Source organism: Nelusetta ayraudi, unplaced genomic scaffold (genome assembly GCF_046127955.1).
Source record: "Nelusetta ayraudi isolate G7.1 ecotype Tasmania unplaced genomic scaffold, CSIRO-AGI_Nayr_v1 ptg000185l, whole genome shotgun sequence".
NCBI classification, from domain to species: Eukaryota; Metazoa; Chordata; class Actinopteri; order Tetraodontiformes; family Monacanthidae; genus Nelusetta; species Nelusetta ayraudi.
The window spans coordinates 115968-140000 of record NW_027466234.1 but is presented as its reverse complement, the minus strand read 5'-3'; the positions used below and the strand labels follow the sequence as shown (position 1 = coordinate 140000).

Sequence of the window (24033 nt, the reverse complement as noted above, 5' to 3'; positions counted from 1 at the left end):
ATGAGATCAGAGCAGGAAGCACAAAGTGACTGACAACAAACAAACAAACAAACAAACAAACAGGGTTTTATTTTTCGTTTCAAACACAAAACTTTATTGACAAAAGATCAGGCACGTTCAGAGACGAAACAAACTCATAAATATTTCAAAATATGTCAAACACACTGACACACAAACCCCACAAAGTGTAAAAAAAAAGACTCAACGGTAAAATTAAGGCATGAACAAACACCAGGGCGGCGCCACTGAGACGAGGCATTATTGCGTTATCACTTTGATAATTTATTTAAAAACACTGTTAAAAATGAAACGAGAGAACAGAGGAAACAAAAACAAACTCGCTCCTGTGCCACCGTCGTCCAATCAGCCGCAGAGGCTGCGAGAGGCGGATTGGACCGTTTCTTTTTGTTCGCAGGTCACGTGACGACAACAGGAAGTGAATCAAAAATCAATGGCAAAAACCCCTGAGAGGCGACTCCGATACGACACGCGTGGTCACGTGACCTCATCATATGGGCTTGGTGGTGCTGTTGTACACCGTGGCGTCCCGGTCCGACAGGGCCTCGTGGGCGGGGCCTGTGGCCACCGGCCTATGGGAGCGCTTCTTCCTGGCCCGCAGGAAGCAGTAGGTGAGGACGGCCAGCAGCGCCAGGATGGCCACCGCCAGCAGCACCGCCAGCGCGATCTTCCCTGGGGAGAGAGGGACGACGGGGCAGTGAGGTCACTTCCTGTCAGCTGACCCGTGTCACACACAGGAAGTCGGCAGCTGGTCCTCACCTGAGTCTCCGCCCTCTTCATCTGACTCGAAGCGGTCGAACATCCCTTTGAAGTACACACTCTTCTCTGCAACACACACACGCAACACCCCCTCCTGAGGTCATGTGATCAGTCTGAGGAGGAAGGGGGTGGGGCGGGGGAAAGAGGGGCTGTGCTGACTCACAGCGGGACAAGATGCAGCCTGTCGGGACCTGCAGCGCCTCTTCACCTGGTCCCACTGCTAGAGCACCATCAGGACCAGGACCTGGACCTGGACCTGGTACTGGAGATCAGGACCTGGGCCGCTCACCTGGACCATCTGAGCGACTCACCTGGGCGAGTCACCTGAGCAGCGCTCGTGTCAACACAGCGTGTTTGCATTTGAAATTGGAGCAGAGAAACAAACTTGCAGGAAGATCCGAGACTCCGCCCACTGCCCCCACCCCCAAACCAGGATGCAGGAGGGAAGGGGAGGGGGAGGAGAAGGGGGAGGAGAATCCTCAGGGGGAGTCGAGTGTCGGAGGAGAGCAGCCGAGCAGACCGACGCACCTGGAGCTGAACCTGGACCCGAATCTACAGCTGGATCTGGACCTGGACCTGGACCCGGACCCAGACTTGGATCTGGACCTGGACCTGGTGAGTGCAGCTCAGTGTGAGGAACAAGATCCAAGATTGTGGCTGAGAGCCCTCCAGTGGCCCTCCAGGGAAGCTGCTCTCCTGGAGAACCCTGAGAACCTTGGAGCTCCAGTAGAACTTGAACCAGTTCAGAACAGAGCTCTAACCCTTCACCCGGGTTGTTGAAGGATTTTTAACTGAGGGATCAAACCTGAACGAAGCCTTGAAGGTCTCCAGTGGAACCATGTTGGACTGTCTGGTCTTCCGATGGAACCAGAAGATCAGACCGCAGCAGCTGCAGGTTACAGGCTAATGGGTTAGCAGCTCCAGGTAGCCTTGCCGCCCTGTTTTTTTGCGTCTCTGGACAGTGTCATGTGACACTCTGATCAGCGATTGGCTGAAACTGACTAGCTAGTGCGCTAGCTGCTTTGGCATAGCGTGAAATAAGCCACAAGAGTGAAATGAGGTTGATTTGGTTGCAGTCGCTTGACTCCAGAGAGATAAACCGCAGTCCAAGCGGCTCACTGCTGCCCCCTGGTGGCAACTTGAAGGATCAATAAAGACAGAGCTGGTAGACAACATGTGGCAGCTCCAGAACCTAAAGCTGGACCTTCAGCATCACACAATCTCACATCTGCTAACTGGTCTCTGTAGGCTAACAGATAACTGCTAACCTCAGATAATTGGTGTCCTGTGATTGGCCAACAGTTAGCATGTGATCATGGATCACTGTTAGCTGAACATAGCTGTTATTGTAGCATTTTTTTTTGTCATGAAAACATGTCGGGACACTAAAGCTAAAGTTAGAAGAACAAGCGTGTCACACGTGGGAACTGAGCCGCATTCAATCCTAAATAACTTTATTTGTATTTATTTGTGTGTGTTTGTGTGTGTGTTGCAGTAAAGTAATCTGTGTGAATGGCGGTACTGCAGGTGTGACAGAGAAACTGATCTGAGCTCTGTGCCTGACTCACAGTGACATCCAGCAGGAGCCACAGCGCGAAGGAGCCGCTAGCCGCTAGCCGCTAGCCGTTAGCTGCAGTGCGTTGAGTCAGAGCGGAGCTGTCTGGTCATGTAGCGGCAGTTGATTCCTCAGGTATGTCAGTCACACCCTGCACCCTGCGCAGACACACACACACACACACACACACACACACACACACACACAGTGTAGCTGCTGTAAACTGAAGCCTGTCTGTTGTGTAGCTCCGCCCAGCCTGCAGGCGCTGGGTTTGTTCACATCAGTGACCTAGATAAAGATGTGCCATGGAGGGCCTGAAGGGGGCGCTGCTGCCACCAACACCGCCTTCTCAGGTGGAGCGCACTGTTTCGAGGCCACCCCAAACCACCCCCCCCCCCACGAATCAGGAGCATTTACCAGCCGTCAGTCTCAGTGTTTTTACGAGCCAAACTGATATCAAAGTCATTCTCACCTCTGATTGGCTCCTGACTCTTGACCCCGCCCACAGTGGCACCTTGAGCACCGCTGCACCCCGTCCCCCCACACGCCCCCCATCAGCTGTCAGCGGGTCACATGACTCCCGGCGCACATCCTCCACCGCTCCCACTTAGCAAACACACACACACACACACACCAGCTGGGCCCCGCCCCTTGGCGCTCTGAGCCAATCAGGACGAGGCGGAAGGTGAGAGAGGATGTTGCTGAAATTCAGTGAAATTATGAATCAGAATTTCAAAACATGGAAAAAACAAAAAGAGAAAAAAATCAACCTGGTCACCGTGGAGACGGAGATGCAGCAGCCAGGTGAGTGAGTTCTCACCTGGGCAGTTTGGTGGGTTTGCTGTAAGGGGGCGGAGCCTGTGACTCACTCGCTCACTCGCTGGGAGATCACGAAGCTTCAGTGTGTTTGTGTGTGTGTTGACTCTCTGTGTGTATGTTTGTGCCGGGCCACACGGCGCCATGCGGCCCTCCTCCGGCTCCGAGCCCACCACTTCCTGTTGCCTCCTGCAGGGGTCCTCGCCGTTCAGCGCCATGTTCCGCCCCAGGAAGAAGAGCCGGCGGCGGCGGCCCGAGATCTCGGCGCCGCACGGCTTCCAGCACCGCGTCCACACCTCCTTCGACGCCGCCAGCGGGCGCTACGTGGGCCTGCCGCCGCAGTGGCAGAGCGTGATTGACACGCTGAGGAGGCCACGCCCCCTGGTGGACCCCTCCAGGGTGACGGAGGTGGGGCTAAAGAAGGTGAGGAGGTAGGGGTGGGGTCGCATCTACCAACGGCTAAGGGCTAATGGGTGAGGGCTAACAGTTAGGGGCGAAAGACGGAGAGCTAACGCCTGATGGCTAACGGCTGAGGGCTAACGGTTAATGGCTAGGGGCCAACGGCTGCGTTCAGTCAGCCACCCGGCAGGAACCGCCGCCACCCGGCAGGAACCGCCGCCGCTGTGTCTCAGGAAGTGGCTGCTTTGTCTGCATTCCTCTGGTTTCTGAGCTCAGCCAACCGGCTTGCCTGGTTCCGGCGGGCGGGAAGAGAGAGAGAGAGAGAGAGAACCCCCGGGCTGAAACACGAGCTGTATGATCGCGAACTGAGGGAACGCTGACAGGAAGTGTTTGTGTCATGTGACCATCCGGACTCTGCCGATCGACTCGTCTTGCCTGGCCAATGTCAGCTACTGCAGGCGGCGACCAAGCCTTTGGCTTCCTGGTTGCTTCTGCATCGTCCAGAGCAGGTAGCAGGTAGCCGTGATGTCACGCGACCGTAGCCGTGATGTCATGCTACCTGCTATATATACATACATATACATCTGCCATGAAGCCGCCACTGCGCAGCAGCTTCCGTTGGTGTGAATCGGGGCTCAGAATGACATCAGTCCGTTGTTGCTTGTCTCGCAGTACCCGCAGTGGCCACTGGGGGAGGGGGGAGGGGGGGGGGGGGGTCGGAGGGTTAGGTTCCGGTTCTCCCACTGATCCGCGCCGGTGTTGTCTCCCTTGCAGTCGATCGTGCGCGGCAGCGTGGTGGGCCACGGCGACTACATCTCGCAGGCCATCGCCCAGATGAGCCGCCTGTCAGTCAGCAGCTCCAACTCGCTGCGTCGCAGCAGCCCGACCACGGCGGCCCGGCGCCGGGCACGCTCGCTGGGCCGCCTGGGCGAGCTGGGCGAGCTGGCCGAGGACCAGCACTACCAGTATGAGGCGCTGGAGGAGCGCAAGGCGGCCAACGGCTCCACCTACTGGCAGGACAGGATCCGGCAGGCGCGCGCTGGCGGCCTGCAGAGGGCCAAGTCCACCTGCCAGGTGGGGGCGCAGTGGGAGGCCACGCCCCCAGACACGCCCACCAGCGGACTGTATGCCGAGGGGGCAGAGCTGAGGAGGCCCAGACCGCCGTCCAATCAGAGGAGGCCGTCGGGCGACGGGGAGGGCGGAGCTAAGCCCAGCCCCCACCTGCCGGACCTGCTGTCGTCCTCCAGGCAGCAAACTCCCAGAAGGCCTCACTCCTCCTACGACCTGAAGGTAGGTGGGGGGTTAGCTTAGCTTAGCATTCCACGTGTCAAAGCAGCCAGTGGAGTCGTTACGCAGGACAGAGTTAGCTTAGCACTGACAGGGGAGGCGGTGAGCTTAGCATCAACACTCGGTAGCGACGCAAGAAGCTGGTAGCTTAGCATTGACTCGGAAAGCGGTTAGCTTAGCCCACAAAAGAAACAGCTTCGCATCGACACGGCGTTACAAGAAGAGAAATAGTTAGCTTAGCATCAACGCTCAGCATCAATACAGGAACCAGTTAGCTTAGCATCAATGCTTAGCAGCAACACAAAAAACAGTTAGCTCTGCATCAACACTTTGCCTCGACACAGGAAACAATTAGCCTCGCATAAACACTGAGCACCAACACAGGAACCAGTTAGCTTAGCATCAACGCTCAGCATCAATACAGGAACCAGTTAGCTTAGCATCTTGGCTCATGTCAATTTTCAACATTGCTGAAACATTTCAAATTAAAAATCCAAGATGTGGAACTTTGTGAACTGACTGTCTGACTTTGACTCCGCCCCCTCCCCCACCCTCCCCAGCTGACCTCCCCCGGCCCCTACCCTTCTCCTTCCTCCTCTCCCCTCCCCCTCCTGATGCCCCCCCCAAACGGCACCAGCAGCCCCCTGATGGCGGGACGAGCTCCGCCCCCTCGCAGTCTCCGCCCCTCCTCTGCCAGCTTCAATAAGGCTCCGCCCTCACAGACCACCAGCACCACCAGCGGGTCCCCAGGCCCCGCACCCCCCAGCCTAGGCCCCGCCCCCCAGCAGCAGCAGCAGCAGCAGCAGGCGGCGGTGACCCACCAGGCGCTGAGCCACCAGGAGTTCCGGGCGGCGCTGCAGATGGAGGTGGATCCTGGAGACCCCCGCACCACCCTGGAGAACTTTGTGAAGATCGGGGAGGGCTCGACGGGCGTGGTGTGCATCGCCCGAGAGCGCCACAGCGGGCGGCAGGTGGCGGTCAAGATGATGGACCTGAGGAAGCAGCAGCGGAGGGAGCTGCTCTTCAATGAGGTGAGGGAGGAAGAATCACACAGAGTACCAGTACTGTCAGTGCTTCACCAACACCGATACCAAGTGTGACCAAGATACCAAGTCTCACTGCAGTACAAACATCTTGAACAACATTGTCAACTGGTATCGGTGTCGTGGCAGCAGCACTTATTTTACAGTACATCGGATACCAATACCAGTACCCGATAATAGTCTTGGTATTGTCATCCGTACGGATATAATGCCGATACCATTATCAGGTATCGGTACCGATAGTAATGATAATGATGATAATAGCGTTGATAATAGTATATCGTCAACGATACAATAATGGTATCAGTATCGGTATTGGTACAGATACTAATACCAGTATCGTTTTGCTGACAAAACTGATACCATTATTGGGTATTGGTATCAATGTGACACTGGTATCGGTATCAGTATCGGTACCTATAACAATACCAGTGTCGTATCTTGACAATAACAATATCATTATTGAGTATCAGTACCAATACTCCATAACAGTATCGGTATTGTCACTTATACAATACTGGTACGGATATGATACCGATACCATTACTGGGTATTGGGATTAATAGTAAGGGTATTGATAACAGTGATGATAATAATAGTACCGGTATCCTCAGCGATACAAGACTGGTATCGGTATAGATACGGACACCAACACCAGCATCATATTGATGGCAGTGGTACCAATACTCGATGCATCCCTAGTTTTTTTTTGGTTGGTTGAGGAGGTTTGAGGAAGTGACATCATCAACCTTGGCCTCACCTCACCTGAGCTGTCGACGTCGCCCCCAGGTGGTGATCATGAGGGACTACCGGCACCAGAACGTGGTGGAGATGTTCCGCAGCGCCCTGGTGGAGGAGGAGCTGTGGGTGATCATGGAGTACCTGCAGGGCGGCGCTCTCACCCACATCGTCAGCGAGACCAGGTGCGACCAAGGCAGGGAGTCAGACTCGCCGCTGTCGTCAGCGGCCGTGCGACCAATAAAGTTGTGGCACGTTGAACGTTGCTGCTGCAGGCTGAACGAGGAGCAGATGGCGACGGTGTGCGAGGGCGTCCTGCAGGCGCTGGCCTACCTGCACGGCCAGGGGGTCATCCACCGAGACATCAAGAGCGACTCCATACTGCTCACGCTGGACGGGAGGGTAACTGCAGCGGCAGCGGAGACACACACACACACACACACACACACACACACACACACACACACACACAGCAGGAGAAGCAGGAGGAGGAGAGTGCGCCACCTACCTGTCTGACTGACTGAGTGTCTCATGGTCGCCCCCTGCAGGTCAAACTGTCAGACTTTGGCTTCTGCGCCCAGATCAGCCGGGACGTCCCCCGCAGGAAGTCCCTGGTGGGCACGCCCTACTGGATGGCGCCCGAGGTCATCGCCAAGACGCCCTACGGAACCGAGGTCAGAACTCCCAGCCCAGGGGACCTGGTAGGAGAACCTGGTGAGGCCTGGCACCGAGCAGTGATTGAGCGTGTGTGTGTGTGTGTGTGTGTGCGCCCCCTGCAGGTGGACGTGTGGTCTCTGGGCATCATGGTGGTGGAGATGGTGGACGGGGAGCCGCCCTACTTCAGCGAGACGCCCATCAGTGCCATGAAGAGGCTGAGAGACGAAGCTGCACCGAGTGTCAAGAACGTCCAGAGGGTCAGAGACACACACACACACACACACACACACACACACACTCCTACCTGAGGCTGATGGCTCGCTGTGTGTGTCCAGGTGTCTCCGGTGCTGAAGGACTTCTTGGGCTGCATGCTGTGTCGGGACACGCGGCAGCGCCACAGCGCCCCCCGGCTGCTGGAGCACCCCTTCATGCTGCAGGCCAGCTCGCCGCGCTGCCTGGTGCCCCTGGTGGAGCAGCACCGCAAGCGCATGTCTCTGTGCTGAGACGGAGCGCCGTCTCGCCACTGCGGGACGCCGCCTGCACTGTTTCACTGTGTGACCTTTGACCCCTGTCAAACAGGGGCAGGTCACATCTTTTTTTTTTTTTTTTTTTACATTTCAGCTGGACATTCTCTCCGGAGGAACTGCCAGGAGGCTAGTTAGCTTAGCGCCGAGCACTCAGACAGTCGGGACTCGCTCTGCGTTAGCCCCCAAAGCTAACTCGCTAGCCTTGTTTCTCCTAACTGAATGAACTGAGAAGAGGAACCGAGCCCCTCACAACCTGTGGCTACAACGTTAGCATCCTGTTAGCAGGCGGCAGCCGACGTGTTTGGAGTCGTGGATTCTTGACACTCAGTGTGTGTAAATAAATGAGGTGGTTCATTTTCTTAAAAGAGAAAACCTTGCGCACTTTGAAACACAATGTATGTTGGCACATGTGAACTAATGTCTTATTTTATTCAGTCATATATAAAATATGAAAAAAACAACAACTCAGAATTAACATGGTCGCATCCTTTCTCAATACTTTATGTTTTGGAACAAACAAGTCTGTGACATGAATGTGAGGAGTTGGATTATTTGCATGTTACGAACAGACAGACAGGCAGACAGACAGACAGGCAGGCAGACAGGCAGACAGACAGACAGACAGACAGACAGGCAGACAGACAGGCAGGCAGTCAGGCAGACAGGCAGACAGACAGACAGACAGGCAGACAGACAGGCAGGCAGACAGGCAGGCAGGCAGACAGACAGACAGGCAGACAGATGCACTTTATTGATCCCAAATTGAAAAACTACACTTCAGCCCTATTCACACGGGCTTAGTATTACCTGGGGACCCCCCCCCCCCCACTGCGACGGCCGTCACATCTGTTTTTTGGTCACATGTGCAAAGCGAAGCTCGGCGGCGGCGACGCGGGAGGACGCACTTGGTCACATGACAGGTTAGCGGTCATGGCAACTGTACATAAAATGTCGAGGCAGCAACAGTGTGCAGGTGTGGTCGGGATAATCTTCTGGAACTTCGCTCTTTTTTTGTGAATGGGTTTCCAGCACCGACACCACAGACTGCATTTGCGCCTAAAACGCTGTCCAAACCGCGGCCTCCGTTTTTCAATTGGAAATGAAGAAGATGAAGAAAAAGTGCGCAATAAAAACCAAAAATACACCGCAATCACGGAGAGGCCGATTCACACTGGGACGTCTGTGTTTGGTCCCCAACTAATACTGGTCCCCTGCGAACAGGGCGTAAGACAACCTAAGAGAACCTTCAAAATAAAAGACAAATATGTTTGCGCTTTGTGATCTTTGAGACGTAGAAATTCAGCAGAACAAACAGAAGAGGAGATTTCTTGTCTTCACAGCCAGGGGTTGCTATGCTCCGAGGCTGGACAGGAAGTAGTTTAGGGCGTCAGCGGGAGATAGCGGTGCCTCTCGGTTTCTATCTTTGGGCCGAGGGAGTCCGGCGGCTGGAGATAAGGAGACACGAACCCTTCAGTCCGTCAGGCGTCACGCTTGGCTATCAGACCTGAAGGCTCAGCAGACGCCACCGCCCCATCCCGCTGCAACCCCTCGGCCCAACAGCGTTCCCTTCCAGAGGCAGTTTGGAGAGTTTGGAGTGTTTGGCAAAGAGATTTCTGGGAAGAACCAGAGCCAGAGAAGCTGTTAATGAGAACAGAGAAGATGGTGTTGTGTTGTGTTGTGTTGTGTTGCGTTGCGTTGCGTATTGAAGGGCTTCAAGGTGATAAGAAGACACGATGTCCTGTGAGGAGACACTGAGGAGGTGTGGTCCTGCTATCACAGGCCGGGGAGAGCATCCTTCCCTAAAATGGACTCTGACAGCCAAAGGTCCTGGATCTGGCCTCCACCCGCACGCCCCCCCCTCCCCCACCCCTTCACAGCTGAGACACATTTAGCCACTCGCTCGCTCCATCACTCCCACAGCTTTTCTCCTAATTTGGTGCAGGAGGGGCTTTTAAAAACTGCCGGACCGCTCGCCGCCGGACCCACACTGCGAACCCCAACTCCATCCTCGCAGCTCGCAACCATGTCTGACGTTCTGATGGCCGAGTTCGGGAAGGCGGCTCCGTTCCTAAGGAAGTCGGAGAAGGAGCGCCTGGAAGCCCAGACCAGGGCCTTCGACATCAAGACCGAGTGCTTCGTGGTGGACGAGAAGGTGGAATACATGAAGGGCCAGGTCCAGAGCAAGGACAGGGACAAGGTGACGGTAAAGAAGGAGGACGGGAACACCGTCACGGTGAAGGAGTCGGACGTCCACCCCCAGAACCCACCCAAGTTCGACAAGATCGAGGACATGGCCATGTTCACCTTCCTCCACGAGCCCGCCGTGCTCTTCAACCTCAAGGAGCGCTACGCCGCCTGGATGATCTACACCTACTCCGGCCTCTTCTGCGTGACTGTCAACCCCTACAAGTGGCTGCCGGTCTACGACGCCGAGGTGGTGGCGGCCTACCGGGGGAAGAAGAGGACCGAGGCGCCGCCCCACATCTTCTCCATCTCCGACAACGCCTACCAGTACATGCTGACTGACCGGGAGAACCAGTCCGTCCTCATCACCGGGGAATCCGGCGCTGGGAAGACGGTCAACACCAAGAGGGTCATCCAGTATTTCGCCAGCATTGCAGCGGTCGGCGGCGGGGGCAAGAAGGACACCAGCAAGGGGACTCTGGAGGACCAGATCATCCAGGCCAACCCGGCCCTGGAGGCCTTCGGAAATGCCAAAACGCTGAGGAACGACAACTCGTCCCGGTTTGGAAAGTTCATCCGGATCCACTTTGGCCCCAGCGGCAAGCTGTCGTCAGCTGACGTGGAGACGTACCTGCTGGAGAAGTCCCGGGTCACCTTTCAGCTGAAGGCTGAGAGGAACTACCACATCTTCTACCAGATCCTATCCAACCAGAAGCCCGAGCTGCTGGACCTGCTGCTGATCACTAACAACCCCTACGACTACTCCTACATCTCCCAAGGAGAGGTGACGGTGGCCTCCATCAACGACGCCGAGGAGCTGCTGGCCACCGACAGCGCCTTCGACGTGCTGGGCTTCACGGCCGACGAGAAGGCAGGCATCTACAAGCTGACCGGCGCCATCATGCACTACGGCAACATGAAGTTCAAGCAGAAGCAGCGTGAGGAGCAAGCCGAGCCCGACGGGACCGAGGCCGCCGACAAATCGGCTTACCTGATGGGCCTGAACTCGGCCGACCTCATCAAGGGGCTGTGCCACCCGCGGGTAAAGGTGGGGAACGAGTACGTCACCAAAGGCCAGAGCGTGGACCAGGTCTACTACGCGCTGGGCGCCCTGGCCAAGTCGGTGTACGAGAAGATGTTCAACTGGATGGTGGTGAGAATAAACCAGTCGCTGGACACCAAGCAGCACCGGCAGTACTTCATCGGGGTTCTGGACATTGCGGGTTTTGAGATCTTTGACTACAACACCTTTGAGCAGCTGTGCATCAACTTCACCAACGAGAAGCTGCAGCAGTTCTTCAACCACCACATGTTTGTCCTGGAGCAAGAAGAGTACAAGAAAGAAGGGATCGACTGGGAGTTCATCGACTTTGGGATGGACCTGCAGGCTTGCATCGACCTCATCGAGAAGCCGCTGGGAATCATGTCCATCCTGGAGGAGGAGTGTATGTTTCCTAAAGCCAGCGACCAGACCTTCAAGGCCAAGCTCTACGACAACCACCTGGGGAAAAACAAGATGTTTGAGAAGCCCAGGGCGGCCAAGGGGAAGGCCGAGGCCCATTTTGCCCTGGTCCACTACGCTGGAACGGTGGACTACAACATCTCCAACTGGCTGGTAAAGAACAAGGACCCGCTGAATGAGACTGTGGTCGGCCTTTATCAAAAATCGTCAGTGAAAGTCCTGAGCAATCTGTTCTCCGCCTACGCTGGAGCCGATGGCGACAAAGCTGGCGGGAAAGGAGCGAAGAAGAAGGGCTCCTCCTTCCAGACTGTGTCTGCTCTCCACAGGGAGAACCTGAACAAGCTGATGACCAACCTCAAGACCACGCATCCCCACTTTGTCCGCTGTCTGATCCCCAATGAGAGAAAAACTCCGGGGGTGATGGACAACTGCCTGGTGATGCACCAGCTGCGCTGCAACGGTGTCCTGGAGGGCATCAGGATCTGCAGGAAGGGTTTCCCCAACCGGGTCCTCTACGGGGACTTCAAGCAGCGCTACAGGATCCTCAACCCCTCAGCCATCCCCGAGGGCCAGTTCATCGACTGCAAGAAGAGCGCCGAGAAGCTGCTGGGCTCCCTGGACATCGACCACACCCAGTACAAGTTTGGCCACACCAAGGTGTTCTTCAAGGCTGGCCTGCTGGGCACTCTGGAGGAGATGCGGGACGAACAGCTCTCCCGAATCATCACCCGCATACAGGCCAACGCCCGGGCCATCCTCATGAGGGCGCAGTTCACCAAGCTGGTGGAGCGGCGGGACGCCCTGATGGTCATCCAGTGGAACCTGCGCTCCTTCCTGGGTGTGAAGAACTGGCCCTGGATGAAGCTCTTCTTCAAGATCAAGCCCCTGCTGAAGAGCGCCGAGGCCGAGAAGGAGATGGCTAACATGAAGGACGAGTTTGGCAAGCTCAAGGAAGCTCTGGAGAAGTCTGAGACGCGGCGGAAGGAACTGGAGGAAAAAATAGTGACTCTTCTCCAAGAGAAGAACGACCTGACGCTGCAGATTCAGTCTGAGCAGGACACCCTGACGGACGCTGAGGAACGCTGCGAGCAGCTCATCAAGAGCAAGATCCAGCTGGAGGCCAAACTGAAGGAGTTGACAGAGAGGCTGGAGGACGAGGAGGAGCTCAACGCAGATCTGACGGCCAAGAAACGGAAGCTGGAGGACGAATGCTCAGAGCTGAAGAAGGACATTGACGACCTGGAGCTGACTCTGGCCAAGGTGGAGAAAGAAAAGCATGCCACGGAGAACAAGGTGAAGAACCTGACGGAGGAGATGGCCTCCCAGGACGAGAACATCATGAAACTGACCAAAGAGAAGAAGGCACTGCAGGAGGCTCACCAGCAGACCCTGGATGACCTCCAGAGTGAGGAGGACAAGGCCAACAGTTTGAGCAAAGCCAAAATTAAGCTGGAGCAGCAACTGGATGACCTGGAGGGCTCACTGGAGCAGGAGAAGAAGGTCCGGCTGGACCTGGAGCGCTCAAAGAGGAAGCTGGAGGGAGATGTCAAACTGACCCAGGAGAGCTTGATGGACTTGGAGAATGACAAGCAGCAGCTGGAGGAGAGGCTGAAGAAGAAGGACTTTGAGATTGTCCAAACAAACTCCAGGCTGGAGGACGAGCAGGTGGCCGGCGTCCAGCTCCAGAAGAAGCTGAAGGAGAACCAGGCGAGGATCGAGGAGCTAGAGGAGGAGCTGGACGCTGAGCGAGCCGCCCGGGCCAAGGTGGAGAAGCAGCGCTCGGACCTGTCCCGCGAGCTGGAGGACATCAGCGAGCGTCTGGAGGAGGCCGGCGGCGCCACCTCGGCACAGGTGGAACTCAACAAGAAGAGAGATGCCGAGTTCCAGAAGCTGCGGCGGGAGCTGGAGGAGTCAACGCTGCAGCACGAGGCCACGGCCGCCACGCTGAGGAAGAAGAACGCCGACAGCGTGGCCGAGCTGGGGGAGCAGATCGACAACCTGCAGCGGGTCAAGCAGAAGCTGGAGAAGGAGAAGAGCGAGCTGAGGCTGGAGCTGGACGACCTCTACTCCAACGTGGAGAGCGTGGCCAAGGCCAAGTGCAACGTGGAGAAGATGTGCCGCACCATGGAGGACAACGTCAACGAGCTGCGGAGCCGCCAGGAGGAGGCTCAGCGGACCGTCGCCGACCTGACCACCCACAGGGCCAAGCTGCTCACCGAGAACGGAGAGCTGGCCCGGCAGCTGGAGGAGAAGGAGTGCCTGGTGTCTCAGCTGACCAGGGGCAAGAACTCCTACAACCAGCAGGTGGAGGACCTCCGCCGGCAGTTGGAGGAGGAGGTCAAGGCCAAGAACGCCCTGGCGCACGCTGTGCAGTCTGCCCGCCACGACTGCGATCTCCTCAGGGAGCAGTTCGAGGAAGAGCAGGAGGCCAAGGCCGAGCTCCAGAGGGCGCTGTCCAAGTCCAACACCGAGGTGTCGGCCTGGAGGACCAAGTACGAGACAGACGCCATCCAGAGAACCGAAGAACTGGAGGAGGCCAAGAAGAAGCTGGTCCAGAGGCTGCAGGAGGCCGAGGAGGCGGTCGAGGCCGTGAACGCCAAGTGTTCGTCCCTGGAGAAGACCAAGCACCGGCTCCAGAATGAGATCGAAGACCTGATGCTGGACCTGGAGAGATCTAATGCAGCGTCCGCCGCCCTGGACAAGAAGCAACGGGCCTTTGACAAAGTCCTGGCCGAGTGGAAGCAGAAGTTTGAGGAGTCGCAGTGCGAGCTAGAGGGCTCCCAGAAGGAGGCCCGCTGTCTGAGCACAGAGCTCTTCAAGCTGAAGAACGCCTACGAGGAGTCCCTGGACCAGCTGGAGACCACAAAGAGGGAGAACAAGAACCTCCAGGAGGAGATCTCCGACCTCACGGACCAGCTGGGGGAGGGCGGCAGGAGTGCCCACGAGCTGGAGAAGATCCGCAAGCAGCTGGAGCAGGAGAAGGCCGAGCTGCAGTCAGCCCTGGAGGAGGCCGAAGGTTCCCTGGAGCACGAGGAGAGCAAGACCCTCAGAGCCCAGCTGGAGTTCAACCAGACGAAGGCCGAAATGGAGCGCAAGGTGGCGGAGAAGGACGAGGAGACGGAGCAGGCCAAGAGGAACTACCAGCGCGTCATTGAGTCCCTCCAGTCCTCGCTGGAGGCCGAGACCAGGAGCCGCAACGAGGCCCTGAGGGTCAAGAAGAAGATGGAGGGAGACCTCAACGAAATGGAGATCCAGCTCGGCCAGGCCAACCGGCAGGCGGCCGACGCCCAGAAACAGACAAAGAACCTGCAGGCCCTGCTGAAGGACGCCCAGCTGCAGCTGGACGACACCCAGCGAGGCCACGACGACCTGCGGGAGAATGCCGGCCTCCTGGAGCGCCGGCACAACCTGATCCAGGCGGAGCTGGAGGAGGTGCGGGCAGCGCTGGAGCAGACCGAGAGGAGCCGCAAACTGGCCGAGCAGGAGCTGACCGAGGCCGCCGAGCGCACGCAGCTGCTGCACGCCCAGAACACCGGCCTGATCAGCCAGAAGAAGAAGCACGAGGCCGACCTCCTGCACCTGCAGGGCGAGGTGGAGGAGGCCATCCAGGAGAACCGCAACGCCGAGGAGAAGGCCAAGAAGGCCGTGACGGACGCCGCCATGATGGCCGAGGAGCTGAAGAAGGAGCAGGACACCAGCGCCCACCTGGAGCGCATGAAGAAGAACATGGAGCAGACCATCAAAGACCTGCAGCACCGGCTGGACGAGGCCGAGCAGGTGGCCACCAGGGGGGGCAAGAAGCAGCTCCAGAAGCTGGAGACCCGCATCCGGGAGCTGGAGGGCGAGCTGGAAGCGGAGCAGCGGCAGGGGGCCGAGCAAGTCAAGGGGGCGCGCAAGTACGAGCGCCGCGTCAAGGAGCTGACGTACCAGGCGGAAGAGGACCGCAAGAACGTGGCCCGTCTGCAGGACCTGGCCGACAAGCTGCAGCTCAAGGTCAAGGCCTACAAGCGCGCCGCCGAGGAGGCGGAGGAAGCCTCCAACGCCGGCGTGGCCAAGCTGCGCAAGCTGCAGCACGAGCTGGAGGAGGCGGAGGAGCGCGCCGACATGGCCGAATCCCAGGTCAACAAGCTGAGGGCCAGGACCCGGGACCCGGGACCCTCCAAGAAGAGCCTGGACGAGTGAGCAGGGCTGGGTGAGTCCGACCGCTCTGCACTCAGGGTTTGTATCTTACTCAACTGTACAACTGTGTGTTGTCGTCAAGCTTACCCGAGACTGTGTGATTGACAGGTGTGTTCCTGGAGGCCACGCCCACTGCAAGCCCCCCCCTCACTGGAAGCCCCCCTGCCGACTCTGGAGGAAGTCTGAGAGTCAGAATCTTTGGTGTCAGTGAATAAAATCCCCTCGAGAGCAACACACAGTCTCCTTCTGTCTTCTTTCAAGTGTGTGTCGCCCCCTGGTGGTTTTGGTGCTGAGGTTCAGCATCTCAATATAAAGAGATCTAGAATAGAGAATCTAGAACAGTTCTGTATGCGCTGTAGTTTCTTAAAACAGCCAATCTTCAGAATAAAAGTCCACCTGCAGCCACTTCCTGTTTATATTAGAGGACCGTGTTCTAATGGACAGGTTAGAGCTGTCCATTAGAACACAGTCCTGGCTGCTGAGTGGGCGTGGCCCATTTTTGCAGTTCACTTCCTCGGCCAATCAGTCTCCTCTCCACCCCCCTCCACCTTCAGCTTCAGGGAAATAAAAGAGGAGATCAGCTGTTTTCAGGCACTTTAATGAATTGACTCCTCCCACCCACCCACCCCCCGCTGGCTCCGCCTACAGGGGGAAGAGCAGGAAGCCGGTGAAGGTGCTGAGGCGGCTCTGGTCAAAGACGCTCTGCTGGGGCCACAAGGTGACGGAGAGTTGGTCGCCCTCCTGCAGTACCAGCGTCATGCCGTTGGAGGCGCTGCCGTGGCTCCCCCTGGTGTCGTAGATGGCAAACATGTTGGCGCCGTTCTTCAGCAGCGCCGCATTCAGGGAGCCCGAGCTGCCCACGCAGCCGGTCAGACGGACGTAGTAGAGACCCTGGCGCGGTGCGGTGAAGACCCCTGGGAGGGCGCAGACCACAGGTTGGCTACCAGAGTACACAAACTCGTGGGTTTTTCAGGGTATCTTTACTTCGCTCGAGTATTTCTTCCACTGGTGACCTTTTTTTACATTTGTACTCAACTACTTGTACTTTCTACTAACTACGACTACGTTCTGCTTTGTGTGTATAGTCACATTTTAGTTTGAAATGGAACGGGAGGAAGCGGAGCTCACCTCGGGCCGTCACAATGTTCACATACAGTACATTGCAATTACAGAAAAGAACTCAGCAACTGGCACATCCACCTCCTCGTGTACACCTTGCTGGTCGAAACGTTTTATTGCTATACATTGTAATACACTGTATATTGTTGCTGGAAGTGGGCCTATTTTGTACTATTTTGTAAGTGCAGTGAAAAAATAAAAGTGTTCCTCGGCTTCGCAGTCACTGCTCAGGATGTTTTCAGTGCAGAGACAAACACACGTGTAGAAAATGAACAGTGGTTATTAAAGTGTATCCAACCTCACTATTAACCTGTACTATTACTGTCACCGAGTACCCTAACCACTATCCAGAGTTGCAAAGCCCTTCAAAATGATCTCCAAGGTCATGCGAGACCTCTGACCTCTGACCTCTGCTCAGTTCAGTCCAGACTATTCCGTCACAGCTTTTTTAATTTCTTTTTTTTTTTACCGAAATGATTTCTGTATCACGTCATCATATTTAACTCTTTACTTCAGTACACTTCAGAACCTGATCTTTCCCACAGCAGAGGAGTTGAATCTGCACTTTTACTTTGACCAAAGTCTTTTATTATTTATTTTTTTGTTATTATTTTTACACAAGGATCCGCACTCTGGACTGTTGCTTGAGTCCAGGACGTGAACGCTTGCGCCCCCTCCGCTCGGCTCACCTGTGCCGGGGTCGTAGGCGTCGCCGATGTTGGTGGTCACCTTGCGGAACACCAGGCGCTCGGGGCCGGCGAAGGGACCCTGGTGGCTCCACTGCTCGGTGGACACCAGCGAGGCGGAGAACGCCACGCGGGCTCGACCTGCACGCAGGAGACGAGCGGCACTGGCAATACTGAAGCCAACAGCGACACCCGCAGGACGTCTCGGTGCACTGCAGGGCCACCACATGACGGCGCTGAGGGCGCTTTTGCCGCCGTCTGTCGCGCGGCGCGGCGCGTCCAATAGGAGTCCCTCGTGGGGGGGGGGGTTAGGGTTAGCTGTTTTTGCTGCTTGTGGCTGCAGTACCTCGAGTGGCCTGCACCACACTGCCAGTCTGATAAGCAGGCCTTATGATTACACGTCCACCAGACTCCTGCTTCTCCTCCAGAGCCTGTTGGCTGCCCACTTACCTCGCTCCTCCTGCTGCGCCTCCTGCTGCTCCTCCACCTTCCTCTCCAGATCCTCCACCCGAGCCTTCAGCTGCCGCAGGAGGGCTCCCACATCTTCTCCTCCGTCATCTCCTTCCGGCTTCTCCGGGTTGAGGGCCTTCTCCGTCTCCGTCCCATTGACAGCCGCCTGAGGGCTGGCGGCAGCACACGGCAGCAGCAGCAGCAGCAGCAGCAGCAGAGAGCGCAGCGGCGACATGTCGGCAAAGACCACTCCTGTGCTCAGAGACCTGCCGAGCTGGACTGTGACCCCCCCAGGCTGCATTCCAGGAAATCAAAGATCTTCCTGGTTAATCAATGAACCCACAAACAAACAAACAAGCAGCCGCACCGCTGCAGGTGGACCTGGACCTTCTGGCACAGCCACCTGACCGCCTTGGAGCCCCACACTCACCCAGGACTCAGCCTGAACCAGTGGCGACCTGCTGAGACCAGGTGACCTCAGCAGCTCCAACCCGAACCTGCTGGTCTTCAAACTTCCTGCTGCAGTGTTCAAAGCTCACGGGTTGTCAAGTCCGGTCCATCCAGAACTGACTCACTGACTGGCTCACTCCCTCACTGACTCCCTCCCTCCCTCACTCACTCACTGACTCCCCCAGGTTCTGGACAGTTCTACAGGTGAAGCAGGTGTGGGGCAGAAGCAGCAGACCAGACGTTTCTTCTCAGATAGTTTTTGGTTTATTGAGAAGCTGAAAAATTTGTTGACAGTTTCAGTTCAGTGGACCAGAACCAACACCAGGACACGGGCGGGTCCAGCTGGACAGGAAGTGACATATACAGATGTCATCCGCATTCTCAGTTCATCAGGTCCCAGGTCGGTTCTGACCGGGTCCGGTTCAGTCAAATATTTTTTTGCTTCGATTTAAGGCAACGTCAAACTCATCAGAACCACCGGGCAGGAAGTTCTGCAGCTCACAGAACCATCAGTCTGAGTTTGGTTTCAGTCTGGCTGCAGTACCTGCTGTTAACGACAGGTTTAGACCGACTGGTACCACGTGTTCCTGGACCTGGTTTGGGTCCAAGGAGGTTCAGCACTGTGTGAAACCAGTCGGGACTCTGAAAACTGGTTCCTACTGGATCTGCAGGTCTTCAGTCAGACCTTCCTGAAGGTTCTGCTGACCTCAGAGTTCCTGGTTCAATGGTTCTGGATGGGTTTTAAGACTCTCGATGAATTTGGTTCTAAACTGTTGTGACTGAGTTCTGATTTCCAGCTGGGCCAGACTAAAACTGGTTTGAACCGGTGCTGGTTCTGAAAACATCTTAAAGCACGGTCAGAACTCTCCCACTGGACTTAAAGGACGTGGTGGAACCTTGGAGGGTTCTGGTTCTGTGGCTCCCGAGACCAGAAGCACAGAACACGACTCGGGTTAAAAGGCACCAGACAGAGCGGATCGGCGCCGATCCGATTCAGTCCACCTCGTCTTTATGTCCCGACGGGACTTTCAGGCTTCCAGGAAAGCGGCCGAGTCCGAACAGGATTTCCCCCATGACCCAGTCCCACTCGGGTTCTGGTCCGTTTCTACGGCTTTGGTTTCTTTCATTTCTACTGGACGGCTTCGACAGAGGAACAAAAACAAAACAAAAAAAAAAAGAAACTGAAAAACTACAAATGGAAAAGAAACGGTGCTGCTGCGGGAACGTTTGTGTGGTCGCTATAGCGACGGGACGAGGACGTGTGATTGGCTGCGGTGAGGGTGCGCGTTTGGAACGCCGTGACCTTCAGGTCACCTTCAGCAAAGTCCTTTTATGTCATCCTGGTTTCCCCCCCCCCCCGAAAAGTGCAGGTTCCATTCTGTAGTTCTTCTCACATTTATGGCTTTTAATCAGCGCACGCCAGCGCCCCCTACAGCCTGACCTTGGCGTGGCGGGAGTTGTAGTGGCTGCGCATGTCCTTGCGCAGGCGGAACTTGTCGCCGCACACGCCGCACACGTACAGGTGGGCGTCCATGTGGCGGCGCAGCTGCTCGGCGCCGGGCAGGATCTGGAAGCACACCTGGCAGACGGCCTCGCCGGCCGCCAGGTGCGACGCCAGGTGCCGCACGTGGTCGTGCTTGAGGAAGGCGCCCTGCTCGCACACGGGGCAGACGTAGCGCGCCACGCCGCGGTGCATGTCGGTGTGCAGGCGCAGCTGGCGCTCGCGCAGGAACTGCTTGCCGCAGGTGGCGCAGGCGAACTGCTTCTGGCGCGTGTGCACCGTGTGGTGCTCGCGCAGGTGGCAGCGCTGGAAGAAGCCGCGGCCGCAGATGGCGCAGAAGTGTTTGCGGCGGTGGTGGTCGGCGGCGGCGTCGGCGGCGGCGTTGGCGGCGGCGGCGTTGGCGGGCTCGTCCTCGCCGACGCCGCCGCCGCCGCCAACGCCGCCGCCGCCGTCCGGCGTGCGGGGGGGCCGGAGCAGCAGCAGCTCCCCCTGGTGGCAGGCCAGGGCGTGCTCCAGCGCCAGGCTCTCCGTCGGGAAGAGGAGGCCGCAGTGCGAGCAGGAGAGCTCGCCCGCCTCCTCGCCCTCCTCCTCCTCCTCGTCTTCTTCCTCCTCCATCATCATCATCCTCATCACGCTGTGCGGCCCCTCCCCCTCCTCCCCGTCCTCCTCCAGCAGCAGCAGCGAGGCCCCGCCCTCCTCCTCCTCCTCCTCCTCCTCCTCCTCGCCCTCCTCGCCGGCGCCGCAGCGCTCCGCGTGCTCCTGCAGCTGCCGCCCTCGGATCAGCACCTGGCCGCACCTGCCGCAGGCGCACACGTGGCCCATGTGACTGGACAGGTAGTGGGCCGACTTGTCCTCCTCGGCCAGCAGCTCGCCGCACACCTCACAGGGGGCGTCGCCGCCGCCTGCCTCGGGCTCCTCCTCCTCCTCTTTGACCTTGCGCAGTTTGGCCGGGACGCCCGACTCCTCCTCGCCCTCCTCCTTCTCCAGGCCGCCCACCGCGATCATCTCCACCTCCGTCTTGATGGCCACGCCCCCCATGGATCCGGCCACGCCCCCCATGGATCCGAACACGCACCCCTCCTCCTCCTCCTCGTCCTCGTCCTCCTCCTCGCCCTTGCAGGCGACCCGCTGCTCCTCCCCGCCGCCGCCGCCGCCGCTGCTGCCGCCCTCGGAGGCGGAGCTCTCGGCCGACTTTGCGGACTCGCCGGCGCCCCTTGGTGGCCGCTGGAAGGCCTTGCGGTTGGTGCAGGTGAGGATGTGCTCGATCAGCAGCTTCTCGCAGCTGAACACGAAGCCGCAGTCGTCGCAGGTGTAGGTGCGGCCGAAGCGAGGCCGCTCCTTCAGCGCCGAGCTCTTGCCGCCGCCGCCCGAACGCTTCCTCAGGTCGCAGGGTTGCTCCATACCGCCCTCCGCCACCAGGGGCGCCGCCGCGAGGGGGCCCTTGACGGCCGCCGCCGCCTCCTCAGCCGCCGCCGCCCTGCTGCTGACGGAGACGGCGGGCGGAGGCAGGGCTCGCCCCGCCGCCGCGCTGCTCGCTACTTTGGGCAGACGCTCGGCCTCGCCGGTGGCGGCGGCAGCGGCAGTGGCAGGGGTGCCGGTGGCGTTGGGCCTCTGCTGGTCAAACATGCGCACGCCAAACATCATCTTCCCGCCCACAGGACCGGCGGAGGAGCTGGAGGTGGAAGTGGAGGAGGAGGAGGAGGAGGAGGGGGCGAGGGTGGAGCTGCGGATGTCGCGCAGGTCGTCCAGCGAGTCGGGGATGTAGTACATCTGCAGGTGGGCCATGGAGGCCTTGAGCTCCTCGAACTCGTAGCCGCCCACGGCGATGCGGCCCAGGTACATGAGCTGCAGGATGAGGTCGAAGCACTCGGCGCTGATGCGCATGTTGCTCAGGTCCAGGCGGCCCGCCCCCTGCTGGTCGCGGATGAAGAGCATGCGGAAGTAGGAGCTGCAGGCGGCGAGCACGGCCTTGTGCGCCCGGAAGTAGGTGTCGCCCACGGCGATGAGGCAGTCGCACAGGAAGCCCCACTCGCGCTGGTTGTTGAGCTGCTGCAGCACGTGGTCGCTGTGGCTCGGCCTCGCCATCCTCCTTCTCCCTCCCTGCCTCCCCCTGCACACCACAGGAGAAGAAGAAGAAGAAGAAGGAGAAGAAGGTCAGTGGAGGACAACAGGATCTTTCTGAGATCAAGGTCGGAACATCACGTTTGGCTTTGGATGGTCCAACACTGGGTCATTCTGGAGGTCAAAGGTCAAGACAGACTGATATTTAGTGCCAAACTCTCAGATGGTTGATGGGAGGGGCTGACACTGCGTCAGAGAGGAGGTGGAGCCAACAGAAAACACTGAGTAAAGGATGAAAAAACGCTATCATGAGTCCAGTGTCTGTCTGTATAGTTCCCACTTTAGTGTCACAAATACCAACTGAACCAGCTACACAGCTGGATCCTGGACCCACTAATCCCGAGTCCCGAATATCAGCGGGGCTGTTGAGCCTCCTGCCGGCCGCTCTGCCCCGGCTGTGGACCACCGGGACCCGCCGGCAGAGTGCCGGTGGAGCGGGGAGCCAACTCGGCCGCAGCTAGCAGCTAAAATGGAGCTTCGAGCTCCACGGCGGTTAGCTAGAGTAAGCTAGCTGCGGCTAGCGTCGACCAGACCGGAAGCTTCTGGGCGCAGAGCTCCGACGTAAAACGGCAACACGTCGTTACACCGTCAGAGTCAACGTGTCTTTTAGACGTTAAAACGTCTGCAGTGTGAATGAAAAACATAAAGAAAGAAAACTTGCTTTGGATTTCACTGAGTGTCACGGCTAGCGAGCGACACCGCCAACGCTTTTATTTTGAAAAACGCAAACAGGATGTACCGACATAAACATAAACGCAAGTGTCGCGTTTCACTGATGTCTCTCCCGCAAACAGTCCCGCCACCCCCGCACGGCTACCCGCACGCAGCTAGCAGCAGCAGCAGCAGCCGCAGCAGCAGCAGCAGCAGCAGGCCGCGGGGGTTGCTCTCTTCCGTCTCCCCGGCCAGGCGGCTCGGAGGGCGGGACGGAGAGCCGTCAACTCACCGAGGCTCCGGAGGCCGGCGGAGGAGCTGCTGTCGGCGGCGGGACGGTGAGAGTTCCCCCCCTACAGGAGGAAGTTTCCGCTCCGGGCGGTGTGTTGTCGCCCTCGGGAAGAAAGTTGAGACGAAGCTGGGGCTCCTCTTCCTCTTCTTCCTCCCCGATCTTCTTCTTCTTCTTCTCCTCCTCCTCCTGCAGGATGAAAGAACTTCCGCACAAGCCGACGGGGAGGAAATGTGGCGCAGAGACAAAATAAAACATTTCCGGTCACATTGCTGACCTTCAAAATAAACTTTTTGTGACGAACGTGACATACTCGTGACATGGGCGATAAACTGATAAATAAATGTGATGAGTCATTTAAATGTGACTTCTAAGTCAGTTGAATGAGTGTGTATCATTATTAAAGTACACTTAAGAGAACGAACATCAGAACGTTTTGTTTCCAATAAAATGTTTTTATTATTATTATTATTATTATTATTATTATTATATTATTATTATTATTATTATTATTATTATTATTATTATTATTATTATTATTATTATTTACTTAAATTTGAACACAATGTAATGTGGCTCGTCATAAAATTCAGAAACTGATTTTAACTTCTTAGGTAGTATAATAATGGTGGTTCTTCTTCCTGATAACAATAAAAATCTGTGAATATTCGCTGTTGACTCATCAATTTCATCCATCCATCCATTTTCAATACCTGCTTATTCCTGAGCTCAGGGTCACGGGAGTCTGCTGGAGCCTCTCCCAGCTGTTATAGGGTGAAGGTCAAGTCCCCAGTTCGTCGCAGGGCCACATAGAGACAAACAATAAGAAACAATCATTCGCACACACACCTACAGACAATTTATGGTTTCCAATTCACCTCACATGCATGTTTTCGTGAGTGTGGGAGGAAGCTGGAGAACATTAAGAGAACCCAGCAGACACATGGAGAACGTGGTGAGAACCCAGCAGACACAGGGAGAACATGGAGAACGTGGTGAGAACCCAGCAGACACAGGGAGAACATGGAGAACATGGTGAGAACCCAGCAGACACAGGGAGAACATGGAGAACATGGTGAGAACCCAGCAGACACAGGGAGAACGTGTTGAGAACCCAGCAGACACAGGGAGAACATGGTGAG

At 57.1% G+C, this 24033-nt stretch overlaps 4 protein-coding genes across 5 annotated transcripts; 2 read left to right on the top strand and 2 right to left on the bottom strand.

Annotated features, from left to right (window-relative positions):
- The first annotated feature begins 2332 nt into the window (after nucleotides 1-2332).
- On the top strand, nucleotides 2333-8292 carry LOC142881176 (serine/threonine-protein kinase PAK 6-like). Of its 2 annotated transcripts, XM_076015282.1 has the most exons (9): nucleotides 2333-2467; nucleotides 3344-3571; nucleotides 4322-4837; nucleotides 5395-5865; nucleotides 6667-6800; nucleotides 6891-7017; nucleotides 7164-7289; nucleotides 7395-7529; nucleotides 7608-8287. In XM_076015282.1, exons 2-9 carry the CDS (start codon nucleotides 3365-3367, stop codon nucleotides 7773-7775), a joined length of 1884 nt encoding a protein of 627 aa, XP_075871397.1. In that variant the 5' UTR covers nucleotides 2333-2467; nucleotides 3344-3364; the 3' UTR covers nucleotides 7776-8287. The 2 variants fall into 2 exon arrangements, with proteins under 2 accessions (XP_075871397.1, XP_075871396.1); XM_076015281.1 differs by lacking the exon at nucleotides 2333-2467 and having other exon boundaries at nucleotides 2886-3571; nucleotides 7608-8292.
- Nucleotides 8293-9732: 1440 nt separating this feature from the next.
- Nucleotides 9733-15627, top strand: myh6 (myosin, heavy chain 6, cardiac muscle, alpha). Its single transcript, XM_076015291.1, has one exon. It carries the CDS (start codon nucleotides 9823-9825, stop codon nucleotides 15625-15627), a length of 5805 nt encoding a protein of 1934 aa, XP_075871406.1. The 5' UTR covers nucleotides 9733-9822.
- A 579-nt stretch (nucleotides 15628-16206) lies between these two features.
- Nucleotides 16207-17673, bottom strand: LOC142881173 (cerebellin-1-like). The gene is made up of 2 exons (XM_076015265.1): nucleotides 17433-17673; nucleotides 16207-16538 (listed from the first exon to the last, which is right to left on the bottom strand). Exons 1-2 carry the CDS (start codon nucleotides 17656-17658, stop codon nucleotides 16267-16269), a joined length of 498 nt encoding a protein of 165 aa, XP_075871380.1. The 5' UTR covers nucleotides 17659-17673; the 3' UTR covers nucleotides 16207-16266.
- An 897-nt stretch (nucleotides 17674-18570) lies between these two features.
- zbtb1 (zinc finger and BTB domain containing 1) lies at nucleotides 18571-23303 on the bottom strand. Its single transcript, XM_076015292.1, has 2 exons — nucleotides 22895-23303; nucleotides 18571-21940 (listed from the first exon to the last, which is right to left on the bottom strand). Exons 1-2 carry the CDS (start codon nucleotides 23200-23202, stop codon nucleotides 19759-19761), a joined length of 2490 nt encoding a protein of 829 aa, XP_075871407.1. The 5' UTR covers nucleotides 23203-23303; the 3' UTR covers nucleotides 18571-19758.
- Between the last annotated feature and the right edge of the window lie 730 nt (nucleotides 23304-24033).